This window comes from Pholis gunnellus (genome assembly GCF_910591455.1).
Source record: "Pholis gunnellus genome assembly, chromosome: 23".
NCBI lineage: Eukaryota > Metazoa > Chordata > Actinopteri > Perciformes > Pholidae > Pholis > Pholis gunnellus.
Window position 1 is genome coordinate 956380 of NC_136550.1, and position 14364 is coordinate 970743.

Consider the following 14364-nt stretch of genomic DNA (forward strand, 5'->3'; position numbering starts at 1 on the left):
AAGCAATTCAACATGCATTTGTTTTTATGATTGATGTCGTTGTAACTGTGTTGTTCTGCACTAAAGACACACGTTTGAATTATCTCCATGTCTCCATGATTGTTCTGTTTCCATAGAGATACAAGACTTTTATATATTACAGTGAAAATCAAGGCCACAGGGAGACGAATGAGACAGAGAGAATAAATAAAAACCCTGAAACTGTGTGAATGAACCGCTGGAAAGAGAGGAACACTGATCACGTGGCTCCATCTAGTGATGGTTGTGTGTAACGACACAAAGAGAGCAAGACGTTTAATTACTGGTGTTTGGCTCCTTCACGTTATTTTACTTTTTGTGCTACTTTATCCTTCTACTGCCCCACATCTCAGAGGCCAATGTTGTACTTTTTACTTCCTTCCTTCTTCTCCTCCTCCTCCTTCCTCCTCCTTCCTCCCCCCTTGTATTTGTTACATTTTTTTAATTATATATAACAAATTCAAGATTTAATTTAAGAGTTTTCAACGAACTGGCAGTGAAATAAACCCTTTAGAGAGCGTAGGGCAAAACGCGCATTGTCTTGTTTTTGTCCTAACTGAGGTGCCGTTTCCTTGTAAACAAGCGACACGGCGATTGGCGCCAATTCTCTAAAACAACCCGCCTCCTCCTTCATTTTCTCTGAGCCCATTGGTTGACCAGACAGTTCCGTCACATGAACCCGGAAGACAACAAGCTCCTCCGTAATTCACCCAGCGCTTCTCCTCTGCGTCTCTTTCGTACGTTTTGAACCGTTTTTTAATGTAATGATCTTTATGAACAGACGGTTTACTAACCAGAGAGCCTGAAGACACGAGTGGACATTTATTAAAGGTTCTATGAAGGTTCGTCTGCAGCCGTTTAGCTCAAACGTTAGCCCGGAAGTAGAGACTCTACGTCCGTTTGGTAAGTTGAGAGGATGTTTCTCTCTTTGTGTACATTAGTGTACTCTAGTGTACTGTAGTGTACTTTAGTGTGCTGTAGTTTGCGTTTCACCAAACAGTTAACAACTTTAACCAGAACAGAAGGTAGACAGACTCTTCCTTCGTCCTCCTCCTCCTCCTCCTCATTCTTCTTATTTTCCTCTTCCTCCTTCCTCCTCCGTAGCCCAGTTTGAAGCTTGAATGTAATGCTAAGCTAAAGTTAGCCCCATAGACAGACGATGATAAACGAGGTCAGACCTTCGATCAGCAGGTGGTGGATTGTAACTAAGTACATTTAAAGTTACTCAAGTACTTGAGTACACATTCAAGGTACTTGTACTTTACTCGGGTAACAGTATTTTTCTCGTGTCTCTCAGGCCGTCTGTAGATGAACCTCCTTCCTTCTCCTCCTCCGTCTGTAGATGAACCTCCTTCCTTCTCCTCCTCAGTCTGTAGATGAACCTCCTTCCTCCTCCGTCTGTAGATGAACCTCCTTCCTCCTCCTCCGTCTGTAGATGAACCTCCTTCCTCCTCCTCCGTCTGTAGATGAACCTCCTTCCTCCTCCTCCGTCTGTAGATGAACCTCCTTCTCCTCCATCTGTAGATGAACCTCCTTCCTCCTCCTCCGTCTGTAGATGAACCTCCTTCCTCCTCCGTCTGTAGATGAACCTCCTTCCTCCTCCTCCGTCTGTAGATGAACCTCCTTCCTCCTCCTCCGTCTGTAGATGAACCTCCTTCCTCCTCCTCCGTCTGTAGATGAACCTCCTTCCTTCTCCTCCGTCTGTAGATGAACCTCCTTCCTTCTCCTCCGTCTGTAGATGAACCTCCTTCCTCCTCCTCCGTCTGTAGATGAACCTCCTTCCTCCTCCGTCTGTAGATGAACCTCCTTCCTCCTCCTCCGTCTGTAGATGAACCTCCTTCCTTCTCCTCCTCCGTCTGTAGATGAACCTCCTTCCTCCTCCTCCGTCTGTAGATGAACCTCCTTCCTCCTCCTCCGTCTGTAGATGAAGCTGTGACCTCTGACCTCCGGTGAAGACATCATGGCGTCTCCCAGCAGCTCGTCTCTGCTCGTCTTCAAGCGTCTCTCTGTCCGTCTGGTGGACTGTCTGAAGACACCAGCCGAACCCAGACCAGCTGAACCCAGACCAGCCGAACCCAGACCAGCTGAACCCAGACCAGCTGAACCCAGACCAGCCGAACCCAGACCAGCTGAACCCAGACCAGCCGAACCCAGACCAGCTGAACCCAGACCAGCTGAACCCAGACCAGCCGAACCCAGACCAGCCGAACCCAGACCAGCCGAACCCAGACCAGCCGAACCCAGACCAGCCGAACCCAGACCAGCCGACCCCAGACCAGCTGAACCCAGACCAGCTGAACCCAGACCAGCCGACCCCAGACCAGCTGAACCCAGACCAGCTGAACCCAGACCAGCTGTGAGGCCGGAGCCGGCAGGTGAGCGTAAACACGTCACACATTGACCTGCAGTCAACCATCATCAGTCACACCTGCTCTCTGTCACACGGGGGCAGGTTGTTGTGGTTTCTCCTGCTCTCTGTGATCTGGATGAATATATTTGAGTGAACAACAATACTCGTGTGTTTTAGTGCTTCTACTTTACTTTACTCGACTTAAACACGACGTGTTTACGATCCAATCATCCACGTGTGATGATTCAAGATTTACTTTATTAATGTTCACTGAGTGAGTTTAAAGGAAACAGATGCAGAGCTATCCTAACGTCAGCCTCCTCCTTCTGCTTCCCCCTCCTCCTCCTCCCTCCCTCCACATAAAGCCGTCAGTAGAACTTTGATGGTTGACGGTATATTTTGTTCCTTTGACATCATTTCTTGCATGTGAAATTCTTTTTAATAATCCAGTGTATGAGTTGTGCTTCATGAATCCTCTTTCCTTTCCTTTCCTTCACTCAGGCTCCTCGGTCGACCCCTCTGTCCTCGCTCTGAGGGGTCTCTCCCTCCGCCTGGTGGACTGCATGAAACCTCCAGGACTCAACGGGCAGCAGAGTCCCGTCGGCATCAAGGTGGAGCTCAAGGAGGAGGTGGGCGACTACTTCGAGAACCCAGAGCCGGACCGGTACGCGGACTGGTCCGACACCGGAGCGCCGATCAACCTGTTTAAAGTGGAGGTGGAGGACTCCGAAGACCCCGGCTGGGGGGGCACCAGAACCAAAGGAACAGATGAACTGCAGCAGAGTCGCGTGGCTTCAGAGGGGACCCTGTTCGTGTTTCAGGAGGACCGGGTGGCGTGGCTCATACGGGACTACCAGCTACCAGAGTCGCTCGGGGATCCGGAGGAACGTCGGCAGGAAGCAGAATCGCAAAACGTCTCCACGCCGGAGGAACAGGAAGCTGAAGCTGTAGAAGCCTCCGAGCCGGGAGGTGGAGGTAAACGTTTCTACTTATGGACGAGAAAATATTGACTTTTGACAAGCTGGAAGTTTATTTCTGCCTTTTATTAACTGAGTTGAACTCTTCTCCGGCCATCTAAAGATCGAAACACACATCCCGGCTCAGTGTGGTAGAAATGAGACTTTTAACTTTGTGTTTTTTTGCTTTTCCGTGTCTTGACCCGACCGATGATAACAAAGCGACGGGGAACAAACGGGAAGCTGCGTCCGAACGCCGACGTCTCCTCTGTGAGGATTGTGGGAAATCCTTCGCAAAGAGGAGCAACCTCACCAGACACCAGTCGCACCACTGCGGCGCGAAAAGAGGTACGACGAGTCGGGCGGAGCGGGAGACGTATTCACGCAACGATCGCAGAGACACTGTTAAATTTAACTGTGCGTTGCGTTTCCTTTCTCTCTCTCGCAGAGAAGAACCAGAAGGAAGCAGCGTCCGAGCGCCGACATCTCCCCTGCGAGGATTGCGGGAGATCCTTCTCGAAGAGGAGCCACCTCATCAGACACCAGCTGCACCACTGCGGAGCGTCGACGTGTACGGCGAGCCCGCCAGAGTCGGAACAGGCGGAGCAGGAGACGTGTTCCTGCAGCGAGTGCAGCCTGACTTTCCGCACCGAGCGCCACTTGAGGCTGCACGTGCGCCGCGAGCACCACGACGGCAGAGAAACACCCGAGGAGGCTCCGCGAGAGAGACGTCACGCCTGCGAGCAGTGCGACAAGAGCTTCTACTTGCTGCACACCCTCCGGCAGCACCTCCTCACCCACACGGGGGAGAGGTGTCACAGCTGCGAGGTGTGCGGGAAGCAGTTTGGGAGGGAGGGCACTCTGAAGCTGCATCAGCTCACCCACACGGGGGAGAAAGCGTTCACGTGCGAGCAGTGCGGCAAGAGCTGCGCCAGGAAGGGGGACCTCAAAATCCACATGCTCAGCCACTCCGAGGAGAGACCGCACGGCTGCAGCCGCTGCGCCAAAAGCTTCAAGCATCTGGCAAAACTGAAGCAGCACGAGCGGGTTCACACGGGCGAGAAGCCGTACCAGTGCGAGCTGTGCCCGAAGCGCTTCAGGGTCCAGATGTCCCTGGCGGCGCACCTGTACACCCACTCGGGGGAGAAACCCTTCAAGTGCAACATGTGCCCCAAGGCCTTCAGCGGCAGGAACAACTTGAAGAAGCACAAGATGATACACACGGGGGAGAAACCGTACCGCTGCTCATACTGCGCCAAGGGCTGCCGGCTCCTGCAGCACCTGATCGTCCACGAGCGCGGCCACACGGGCGAGAGGCCGTACACGTGCGACACGTGCGGGAAGGGTTACACCAACCAGTCGGCGTTGAAAACGCACCGGTCCACGCACGAGGAAAGACCGCCGAGCCGGGACGCCGCCGAGCCCGCGGTGCCGGCCGGTCCCGAGACGCCGGAGAAACCGCACCGCTGCTCCCAGTGCAGCAAGTCCTTCACCCAGGCCGTGAGCCTGAAGAAACACTGGCTGATCCACTCGGGGGAGAAACCGTACGACTGTATAGAGTGCGGGAAGCAGTTCAACGACAAGAGCAACCTCGCCAAACACGCGCGCATCCACACGGGAGAGAAGCCGTTTAAGTGTGAACACTGTCAGAAGGGCTTCAGGCTGCTGCAGCACCTCTCGAGCCACCGACTCACACACAACAAGAAACAGTAGAGACCGTGGATCTCAGGTTCTGGTTCTGGATCCTCTTGTCCACGTGACGTAGACATTGAACCTCTTGGTCTAAAATCTCTGTCTAAAGATGAAGCCACTACCAACAACAAAACACAATACACCAACAGACGCCTCTGAAACTCAAATGTCCGGCATAAACTTAGTTTTTTTGGTATATTGAGATGTAACGTGTGGATATCGGTGAGGTGGGGCGGCTGCGCAACAGCGCCCAACCCAGCAACAGCCTGTTTTAGGGTTCAGGGTTGGTTTAGTTGTTTTATTCTTGTGTAGAATGAACCTTACATTGGTGAGCTTTAGAGGTGCTGAGAGGCAGATTGGTTTGTTTTGGGACAGAGGGCTAGCTTATCTTCTCCGGTCTTCATGCTAAGCTAATGGTTCCTTGTAGACCAGCTGCTTTAATCAAACAACAAAGAGATCTGTATCTGTTAATATGGATCATCAATGAATTCATGTTTGTTTTGTCATTTCTCCTTCTATTGTGTATTTTTCAGTACAGATTGACTCAAAACAATCGGGAGCGAGTTGAACTTTTTAGAAATTATAGACAAAAATATGTTAAAAAGCCAAAAAGATTATTTCATTAAGTCTTTAGATCTCTACAAAGGTTTGCTAGTTTGTTTTGTCGATTTCTTTTGTAACAAAATTAATAATTTAACACACAAAAAAACCTTTTTGGTGTTGATAATGTGAGTCAAACATTAATTAAACACATTCACCTGCCTGCTGCTGATTGGCAAACGATGGAATATATATATTTATGAAACATATTCACACGTTTCAGCCTCTCTGTGTTCACTTCCTGAAGTTCAGTCAAAGTGTCTCTGATTAGTTGTCACATGACTGTTGGTCTCAGATTACATTACATTTACAGGAGCAATTCTTCCTCTAGTGGAGCCTGAGCCGGGGATCGAACCGCCGATCCTCTGGTTGAAGGACGGCCCTGCTGTCCATCACAGAAACCATCAGTCATGACTTCATAGTTTCACTGAGGAGCTCACAATGTAATGTTTCTACACAATCATGTTAAAGTGAACGCTTTATTAGAGGAGAGATTTATAATGAGAACATGAAAAATAAAATGTTTTGATGAAACATGATCACACGTGTTCTAGTTTTTGTGATTGTTTAAAGAAAACGTGCTTTTCAATCTGTTGGTTTTAGTGATTCTTTGTTTGATTATTGCTTTTATATCATTTTTATTAACAGCAATAGTCTCCAAACTTTCTCCTGAAGGGATATTTTATAGATATTTCATATTATCTTCAACACATAACTCATAAACACTACAACTGTCACAAACGGTGAACACAACAACTGCAGGAAGTTTGTGTCAAACGAGCGATTTGGATGAATTCTCATCAGATTGTTTCCTGTTATTTTTATGACTTTTTAATACAATTCTCTGCTTTAAGTGTGTTTTTTTTCAATCAAACATTCTTTAATTGACGCTCTGTTCTTCTATCAGCTGTTTGGTCCTTTAACCTCTCCGGCCCGCTGCACGGTGCAGCTTTAAACACCGTCGGGGCCGCTAGGCGGCGCTGCTGCTGCTGCGTTCTGCTCAGCGAGCTCCAGCTTCGTCACATCTCAACCAATCGCTTGGAGTTGGCCTGAGGTCCAGACCTCCTCGGGATGCTGTGAAGACTTTGATCTTAACGTTTGAGCAGAATAACGTGACCGCGATGAGAATGTGAGATATAAATACTATATTTCAGCTTTAATGATGATGTTTCTTCTCGTGTGTATTTATTAAGTTTCTGTCCTTCCGACCCCGCGCTTCATCACGATGCTTCGTATACAAGTGAAGTAATTATTAAGTAAGTATTTGTCGTCAGAGGCTCGTGACTGTTTGCTTTGAGGGAACATCTGTATCATCTGCCGGTAAACCTGCGGTGAGCGAGCTGTGTGTTTGAGAACACGCAGTACAAATACACAAACACGACTTTGACCCGATGAGTCACGGCGCGTCAGGTTGAACTCGGGAGGCTTCAAATGAGGCGACGGCGACGCCGGAGGAGCATTCAGCAGCCGGAGAACGAAGAGCAGCAAGATGCAGAGACTCAACCTCCTCGTCTGTGTTGGTGTGATGTGTGCGGCTTCATCTCTGGTGAGTTTAAATACGTCCAAACATCTCACGAGTTACTCAGAAATCTGACGCATCTCGTTGAAAAATGTGCTTTTTATTTCACAAAGCTGAATCTGTTTTTGTGTGATTTAAACTTTAATATTATTAACCTGCTCTGTGTCACTTGATTTAATCGTTTAGCTGTTTTTAATAAATAAATTACCCAATAAATGATTAAATATGCCTTTAAATGTACCAGAAATACTAAAAATAGTCATTAATGAATCTATAATGTATTTACCTTTGTAGTAATTCCCCTATTTATATCATCTATTTTATTTATTTATTTATTTATTTTTGTTAAATTGTAAATGTATTTAACTTTTAATAGATTTTTTAATTAATTAATTTTTAAATATGTATTAATTATTTATCTGCAATATTATTCATAGTGATAATAATATTAAACATTGTGGTTTTCACATTAAATCATTTTATTTCTCTGTAATTTAATTTATTAGTATAAACAACATATTTTCAACCCGGTTCTTAATATATCATAGATGCAATCAAATTATAAATATATTATTATATAACGTTAGTAACTTAAACACAAGTCATCTCTAAATATAAAAGTGTTTAAATGATATTTATACACATGACGCTGCATTTAGCAGCAAGTAGGTTTATTTACTCCTTAAAACCAGATTCATATACTGAGTCACAGCAGGTCAAATATATATATTAATATATATTAATATGTGTTTATTCACTGTTATTACTCTCATAAAGCTGCTAGCATTGAACCACTGCAGTGTAACGTGTTCGTCCTTCTGATCCGTTTCTTTTGCTCACGGTCCTCCGAAACTAAAGCAAACTAAACGGAGAAGAATCCTGAACTAAAGTCTCTGTTGTGTTGGTCTCTGTTGGTCTCAGGCCGCCGTGTTGGACCCCAGAGGAGCCCGGCCGGTGGAGCAGGGCACCAGGTCGGATAAATGTGCCCCCGAGAAGGAGTGGCCTTTCTGCACAGACGACCAATGGGTGAGCGCTCCGTCACAGACCTGGTCCTCTGGTTTCTGTTCTGCTTCCACCTGCAGCCGGAAAGACTCATTGTTAGAATATTCATAGCCTTATAATAATATTTGTGACTAAGCGTCTCCCCCCCCCATCAGGGCCCTAAGTGTCCGTCGGGCTGCAGGATCCAGGGTCTGTTGGACCACTTTGACCACAGTGCTCTGAAGAAGATCGAGAAGATCCGCAGCCTCCTGGATCAGAACAAGGCCAAGCACCGCTCCACCGACCAGGTGTCCAAGCAGACCTACGACTACCTGAAGGACAAGCTCACCATCGACGCCGGTCAGTCGTCTTCTTCTCTTCCCAACGTAGAAACCTTCCTTCTCCTCCACGCCGTTAATTAACCCTCTAAACCCCAAAACACGCCGGCACGATGGAAAAGCATGTTTTCTTGAAACAAAAATCACCAAAACTGCACCGTTCATCACAGCCAGAGGCTATAAAAGAAGAAGAGAGAGGAGGAGAGAGGAGGGAGGAGGAGGAGAGGAGGAGACAGGAGGGGAGAGGAGGGGAGAGGAGAGGAGGGGAGGGGAGGAGAGAGAGGAGGGAGGAGGGGGGAGAGGAGAGGCTGGAAACATGTGAATAGTTTAATATATAAAACACGTGGAGCCTCCATTTTTTTCCCAACGTTGGTCAAACTTGTGGAAACTTAGAAACTTGTTGGATGTCGGGGGGGAAATGAACATTATGTTTAATTTACACGGAGGCTTCTTACTAGAATCGATATGACATGTGAAGTTAACATCAAGTGCTCCGTCTGCAGGGAACGATAACAACTACTACAACCTGGCCCAGACTCTGCGTCAGAGAATCACAGACATGAAGATCAAGATCGACCGGCAGCTGGGGATCCTGGGAGCCCTGAAGGACCGGGTCAAAGACCAGGTGGTGGAGATGCAGAGGCTGGAGGTACGGAGACACGGAAGGGACAAAAAACACGTGTTGACACTCAGCTAACACTGTAATAACTGAGATTTACGGCTTTTAGGTTATTTTACCTCAAAACGTCGTTGCACCTCAAACATTTCACGGTTAAAAACGTTTTTTATTTGATGTTTTTTATGATTCTTGTAACTGTTTTGTGAAGTGTTAGTGCTTGTTTTCTTTTAACGATAAATGAAATATACCGGATAATTTATAGTCCATTAGTTACAGACCATAGTTAATCTCCGTAAATCAACACAACAAACCTCGTTCGCTTCAGCAGGAGATGAGCTGTAGCTGTAGTTGTTTGTTTTAGCTTCAGCTAAAGTTAGCCGCAGCTCTCTCACCAGCAGAGAGTACAGCTAGTAAAGAAAGGCAAATTTCTCCTAAAATATACATTTCTATGGCAGAATGTTGTTTTATACAGTGAAACCAACGTTATTTAACGTGTGAACAAACCCGTTAACCAAACGCTCTGTCTCCTCTGTCAGGTGGATATCGACATTAAGCTCCGTTCCTGCAAAGGATCCTGTCAGAGCTACACCAAGTACGAGGTGGACCACGAGAGCTACGAGGCAGTGCAGAAACAGGTGCGAACACACACACACACACACACACACACACACACACACACACACACACACACACACACACACACACACACACACACACACACACACACACACACACACACACAACGTAGGAACATTACCTGAAGTTCGACTCGACGAACCACATTTAGTTCCTGGCCCCCCAACATTGTGATATCTCATGCTTCATGTCTTGTATTCCACTGGTTTTAACCACAAATAAACCAAATTAAGGAAGTAATAATGCAATTTCACTGCACAATTTTGAAATTAAAAGCTTAAGTGAGACAATTTTATGCAAAAAAACATCTGCCAAAGGTAGATTAAAAGATGTCGTTGTATAGTTTTTTAAAAAGTCAGAATCTGTACTTGTTTTATTCACTTGTTTTCTTATAAGTTGTGTTTTGAGAGACGCTTCGTCAGGTTTCTCCCACTCGCAGATGGATTTCTCGCCCAGTTTTAATAAATCATGTTTTGCATTATCCACTTTCTCTCCCCGTGTCCAGGTCAACCAGCTGGACTCCCAGTCGGCCCAGGACTTCGAGTCCGTGGGGACGCTGTACGTGATGAAGAGCAGGCCGCTGAAGGCCACCGTCGTGAACAACCTCCAGAAGTCCAAGGACCTGGACGGCGGACAGCAGAGAGAAAACATGTTCCCCGATGTGAGGATCTCTTTGTGTAATGTCATGAAAACCTCATCTTTCCTTTCCCACGTTAGCTCTCACTAACGTGATACCTGCCGTGAATTATGGGTAATAGCTTCCACTGAACCGACGTCTGCAAGAGTTAGCGGGAATGCAGCGTCTTCCCTTTTCCTCTTTGAGATCTTTTGGGACATAAATGAACTGAAGCTGTCACACCTTAAGCTTGATAATGTGCGGTCTACCACCGAGGGAAGGGAGGGCGATCTCTATTATCTTATGATCTCATTGTTTCTGTTGCTATCGACCAAAGTGATCATGAAGGGAGGCACCTTTTTATTCAGACGGGTCCCACATCACCTAGCTAGTAACGTCTGTTACTGCTATCTGAAGCCACTTCTCCAGGTCTTCCTCCCATCATCACTTAAGATTCGACCATAGACGGTATTTAAGAAGTGGACGTAGTCACCGTGATGTCATTCATTGGTTTGTGGACGGTTGTTTTGAAGCCTCTAGTTTCGCCGTCGCCATGTTGTTTCTTTTGCAACCAGTGAACAGGAAGTGACCATATTTGGACTGTGGAGGAGTGACGTAGAGACGCCGTATACGTCTCTGGTAGAGACCTGTCAATCACTGTGTAGCCCCGCCCCTAAAGCATCCCCTGCTTTATGATCTGTGTGACTCTAAATGGACCATCATTTACTAAATGAACATCATGCTGTATTGAAGAAGACTTGAAACTAGAGATTGAGACCATAAACTCATGTTTACAATGTTTACTGAGGTAATAAATCAAGAGAGAAGTAGAGTCATTTTCTCATAGACTTCTATACAACCAGAGGAGTCGCCCCCTGGTGGACACTAGAGAGGGATCTTGAATGCGTCCAAAAAACACAGTGGACCCAGTACTCACACAAATATAACATGGATATCAACACTATTTTCACACCGTTTTTTAAAAACACACGCGTGCTTAAGTTCTTCTTCTTTGTTCTCAGGTGCAGATGGTCGAGTTGATGCTCGAGCAGGAGGGCTCCATCTCATCCCCAGCAACCATCTCCAAGGTCTCAGGTACTTCGTACTCTCAGTCTACACCCCCAACTTCCTCCTCCTCCTCCTCCTCCTCCTCTTCCTCATCATCATCTAAATCCATCACCGAGCTCGGGGGCGATTTCTTTGACATGGGCGGCGGCGGCGGCGGCGGCGGCGGCGGCCATACCAGCACAAGCCGCGTGTCCACCGAAACCATCACCTGCACCAGGAGCGTCAGGAAGACCATCGTCCACACGAAGGACGGGCCAGTGGAGAAGACGGAGGAGGTGATAGAGGGAGGCCCTGAGTGCCAAGCCATGAAGGACAGCACCAAGGGAGGGATGGGCTCTTTGTTCCCTAGCTTAACATCCTCCTCCTCCTCCTCCTCTTCCTCCTCTTCTTCTTTGACCAAGACCGTCCACAGCGGTGGCACCAAGGGAAGCAACTTAGATCTGGGGAATCCATTTGGCGATGACCTCGGCCTTTTCGGGGCAGCCGATGCCGACGATGACCTCCCCGATTTCCACGCCCGGAGTGTGAAGAGCACGCGTATCGAGCGTCACGCCGATTATGTAGGAAAAGGTACCGAAACATCCGACCTGCAGTGAAAATCTTCACGGCCCAGAACGGCACACTCAGCTAGACGGCGTGCGTTAGCATCAGCTAGCTAGCCTTATGTACCAAAAAACAGGAAGTGAACACAGTAATTGCCATTGTTTGTTGCTAGAGCTTAAAGATGTTCACAATCAGTATTGTTAGTTGAGGTGTTTTGGGTCATTGAGTAGAAATAAGACAATTATGAACTTTAATGCTGCGTTCACACAAAGCAGATTTCCGAGTTACTTGCAGGAGTTTGATCGCGGCATCATTTGTGTTTATTTGCGTCATTCGTCCTAGTCACGCTGTAGACGTTCCATCCATCACGGCTGAAACAACCACTATTTCTGCTTTTTACATGTTGTGGAAGTCCCAGATATCCAGGAAACTAAACGTCGTCTTGTCTGGGTTCACAACATCATCCGGAGGCGCTCTGTAAATTTGATCGAGTTGTGTTCATTTTAATTTGCAAGACACACGTCAGCTGGTTTACTACAGCTATATGAACCCAAAATCAACAGATTTAGCTGTGATTTAAATGCAATAAACAAATAAAAGTGATATAATATAACAACAAAATAACAACAGAAAGATGTCGATTTGTAAAAAGTCAGAATTCAGATAGAATTCAGTTCTATCCGCAAGACGACAAGCAAATAAGTTTTAAAATACTTTCTGAATGGAGCTCGGCCTGATCGGTGCTAGGCTATGCTAACATTGTAACTGCTCCATCATCACTCTAAATAAGACAGTTTTGTCCGGCCTCTCTAGTAATATTAAGTATCAAAGATCTGGGTGAACACCTACGGCGACATTTATTTTTTTCCATTTCTGATTAAACAATGTCAAGACGTCAGTGATGACAGGAGGAGAATCTCAATGCTGATTGGCTTTAACGAATGAGGCGAATTTTGTGTATTCGTGTTATTCGCCTCAATTGCGCCGCCCGCCGCGATTTTGCGTCCATTCGCTGCTATTCACGTCTTTCATTTGATTTGTATGTAATCTCGTAGCGTGTTAAACCTTCGTTGCGTTTTGTGTGAACACAGCATAAGCAGCATAAAAAACATTGTAATAATCTGGAGAGGAATTCTTAGTCCAGGTGATATTTCAAATGCAGACGTAATAAAAGTACATTTAAATTGTTTCTGCTTGTTACCGTAGCCACACGCGAGGTCACAAGCTAACAGATGGAAAGTAGCCATTAGCCTTTTGAGATTTTTGTATGTTGATCTTTGACAAATACATTTAATAAATTTAACATTTAAGACCAAATTTGCCAAACAGAATTCCACTCACAACAAGAGTCATCAAACAACAATGCGTTTCCCTGGAAAGTGACCGTTGGCGCTTTCATCACCGCAGTAGCATTTCAGCATAGCGAGTCCCAAGCTAACTAGTGGTCCGCGGTGTGCCCCCCCTCTCTGTCCGCAGATTGTGTCGAGGCCCACCAGAACCACCTGAAAGGGGAAGCGAATGGCCTGTTTAAGATCAAACCCGGCGGCACGGACTCCACACGAGTAGTGGAGGTTTACTGCCAGCAGGAGGGGCTAATGGGCGGGTGGTTGTTAGTCCAGCAAAGAGAGAGCGGCGAGATCGGCTTCAACCGCTCCTGGGCCGAGTACCGCGACGGCTTCGGCTCGGTCGACGCCGGGGGCAAGGGGGAGTTCTGGCTGGGCAACCAGAACCTCCACCTTTTGACGAATCAGGGCGAGAGCATGCTGAAGGTAGAGGTGGAGGATTGGGAAGGGGGCGTGGCCGGTGCCGAGTACACGATCGGGCTTGGCCCGGAGGAGGAGGGGTACCCGCTGCACGTGTCCGGGTACACCGGGGATGCCGGCGACGCCCTGGCGACGCCCAACTCCAACACGCCGTCCCACGCGGGCATGAAATTCAGCACCTTCGACAGAGACAACGACAAGTGGGAGGAGAGTTGTGCGGAGATTTACGGGGGCGGGTGGTGGTACAACAACTGCCAGTCGGCCAACCTGAACGGGATTTATTATAGAGGCACGTACGAGCCGGAGAAAAACACGCCGTACGAGGTCGAAAACGGAGTCGTGTGGGTGACGTATAAACCGGCCAATTACAGCCTGAAAACCGTCAGGATGTTTATCCGACCGGCTGCTTTTTAATAGGAAAGTACGATCCAAAAAAAAAAAAAAAAAAAAAACTCAAAGTTGCTTTCAGACCTTCAGACTGTCGATCTTGTTCGTAAATCATTCTGAGATTTCAAAACTCAAACAGCGTCGGTGTGTCGCCATGTGTGTGTTTTTGTTGTGTAAATGTCACTGACCTGTTTATCTCACCAGTGTTCTTGGAACGAGACCTGAAGTTGCCAAACTTGTGTACGGAGCAACGACTGAACTTTACTCACTCAATAAAG

General features: G+C 47.1%; 2 protein-coding genes across 3 annotated transcripts; both read left to right on the forward strand.

The window, feature by feature from the left end:
- Window positions 1-819: 819 nt before the first annotated feature.
- Window positions 820-6101, forward strand: LOC306714783 (uncharacterized protein). 2 transcript variants are annotated; one of them, XM_079184914.1, is made up of 5 exons: window positions 820-921; window positions 1943-2393; window positions 2870-3343; window positions 3547-3672; window positions 3773-6101. In XM_079184914.1, exons 2-5 carry the CDS (start codon window positions 1979-1981, stop codon window positions 5035-5037), a joined length of 2280 nt encoding a protein of 759 aa, XP_079041040.1. In that variant the 5' UTR covers window positions 820-921; window positions 1943-1978; the 3' UTR covers window positions 5038-6101. The 2 variants fall into 2 exon arrangements, with proteins under 2 accessions (XP_079041040.1, XP_079041041.1); XM_079184915.1 differs by having other exon boundaries at window positions 3778-6101.
- A 996-nt stretch (window positions 6102-7097) lies between these two features.
- On the forward strand, window positions 7098-14364 carry fga (fibrinogen alpha chain). Its single transcript, XM_079184916.1, has 8 exons — window positions 7098-7162; window positions 8057-8161; window positions 8293-8476; window positions 8958-9103; window positions 9610-9708; window positions 10215-10370; window positions 11348-11963; window positions 13413-14364. The coding sequence occupies exons 1-8, from the start codon at window positions 7106-7108 to the stop codon at window positions 14111-14113; spliced, it is 2064 nt and encodes a 687-aa protein (XP_079041042.1). The 5' UTR covers window positions 7098-7105; the 3' UTR covers window positions 14114-14364.

Coding starts and splice junctions, on each gene's coding strand:
- LOC306714783 (XM_079184914.1), top strand. CDS start 1,979: ATGGCGTCTCCCAGCAGCTCGTCTCTGCTCGTCTTCAAGCGTCTCTCT. Junction 2,394..2,869: donor TGTGAGGCCGGAGCCGGCAG/GTGAGCGTAAAC, acceptor TCCTTCACTCAG/GCTCCTCGGTCGACCCCTCT. Junction 3,673..3,772: donor CCACTGCGGCGCGAAAAGAG/GTACGACGAGTC, acceptor TCTCTCTCGCAG/AGAAGAACCAGAAGGAAGCA.
- fga (XM_079184916.1), top strand. CDS start 7,106: ATGCAGAGACTCAACCTCCTCGTCTGTGTTGGTGTGATGTGTGCGGCT. Junction 8,477..8,957: donor CAAGCTCACCATCGACGCCG/GTCAGTCGTCTT, acceptor CTCCGTCTGCAG/GGAACGATAACAACTACTAC. Junction 9,104..9,609: donor TGGAGATGCAGAGGCTGGAG/GTACGGAGACAC, acceptor CTCCTCTGTCAG/GTGGATATCGACATTAAGCT.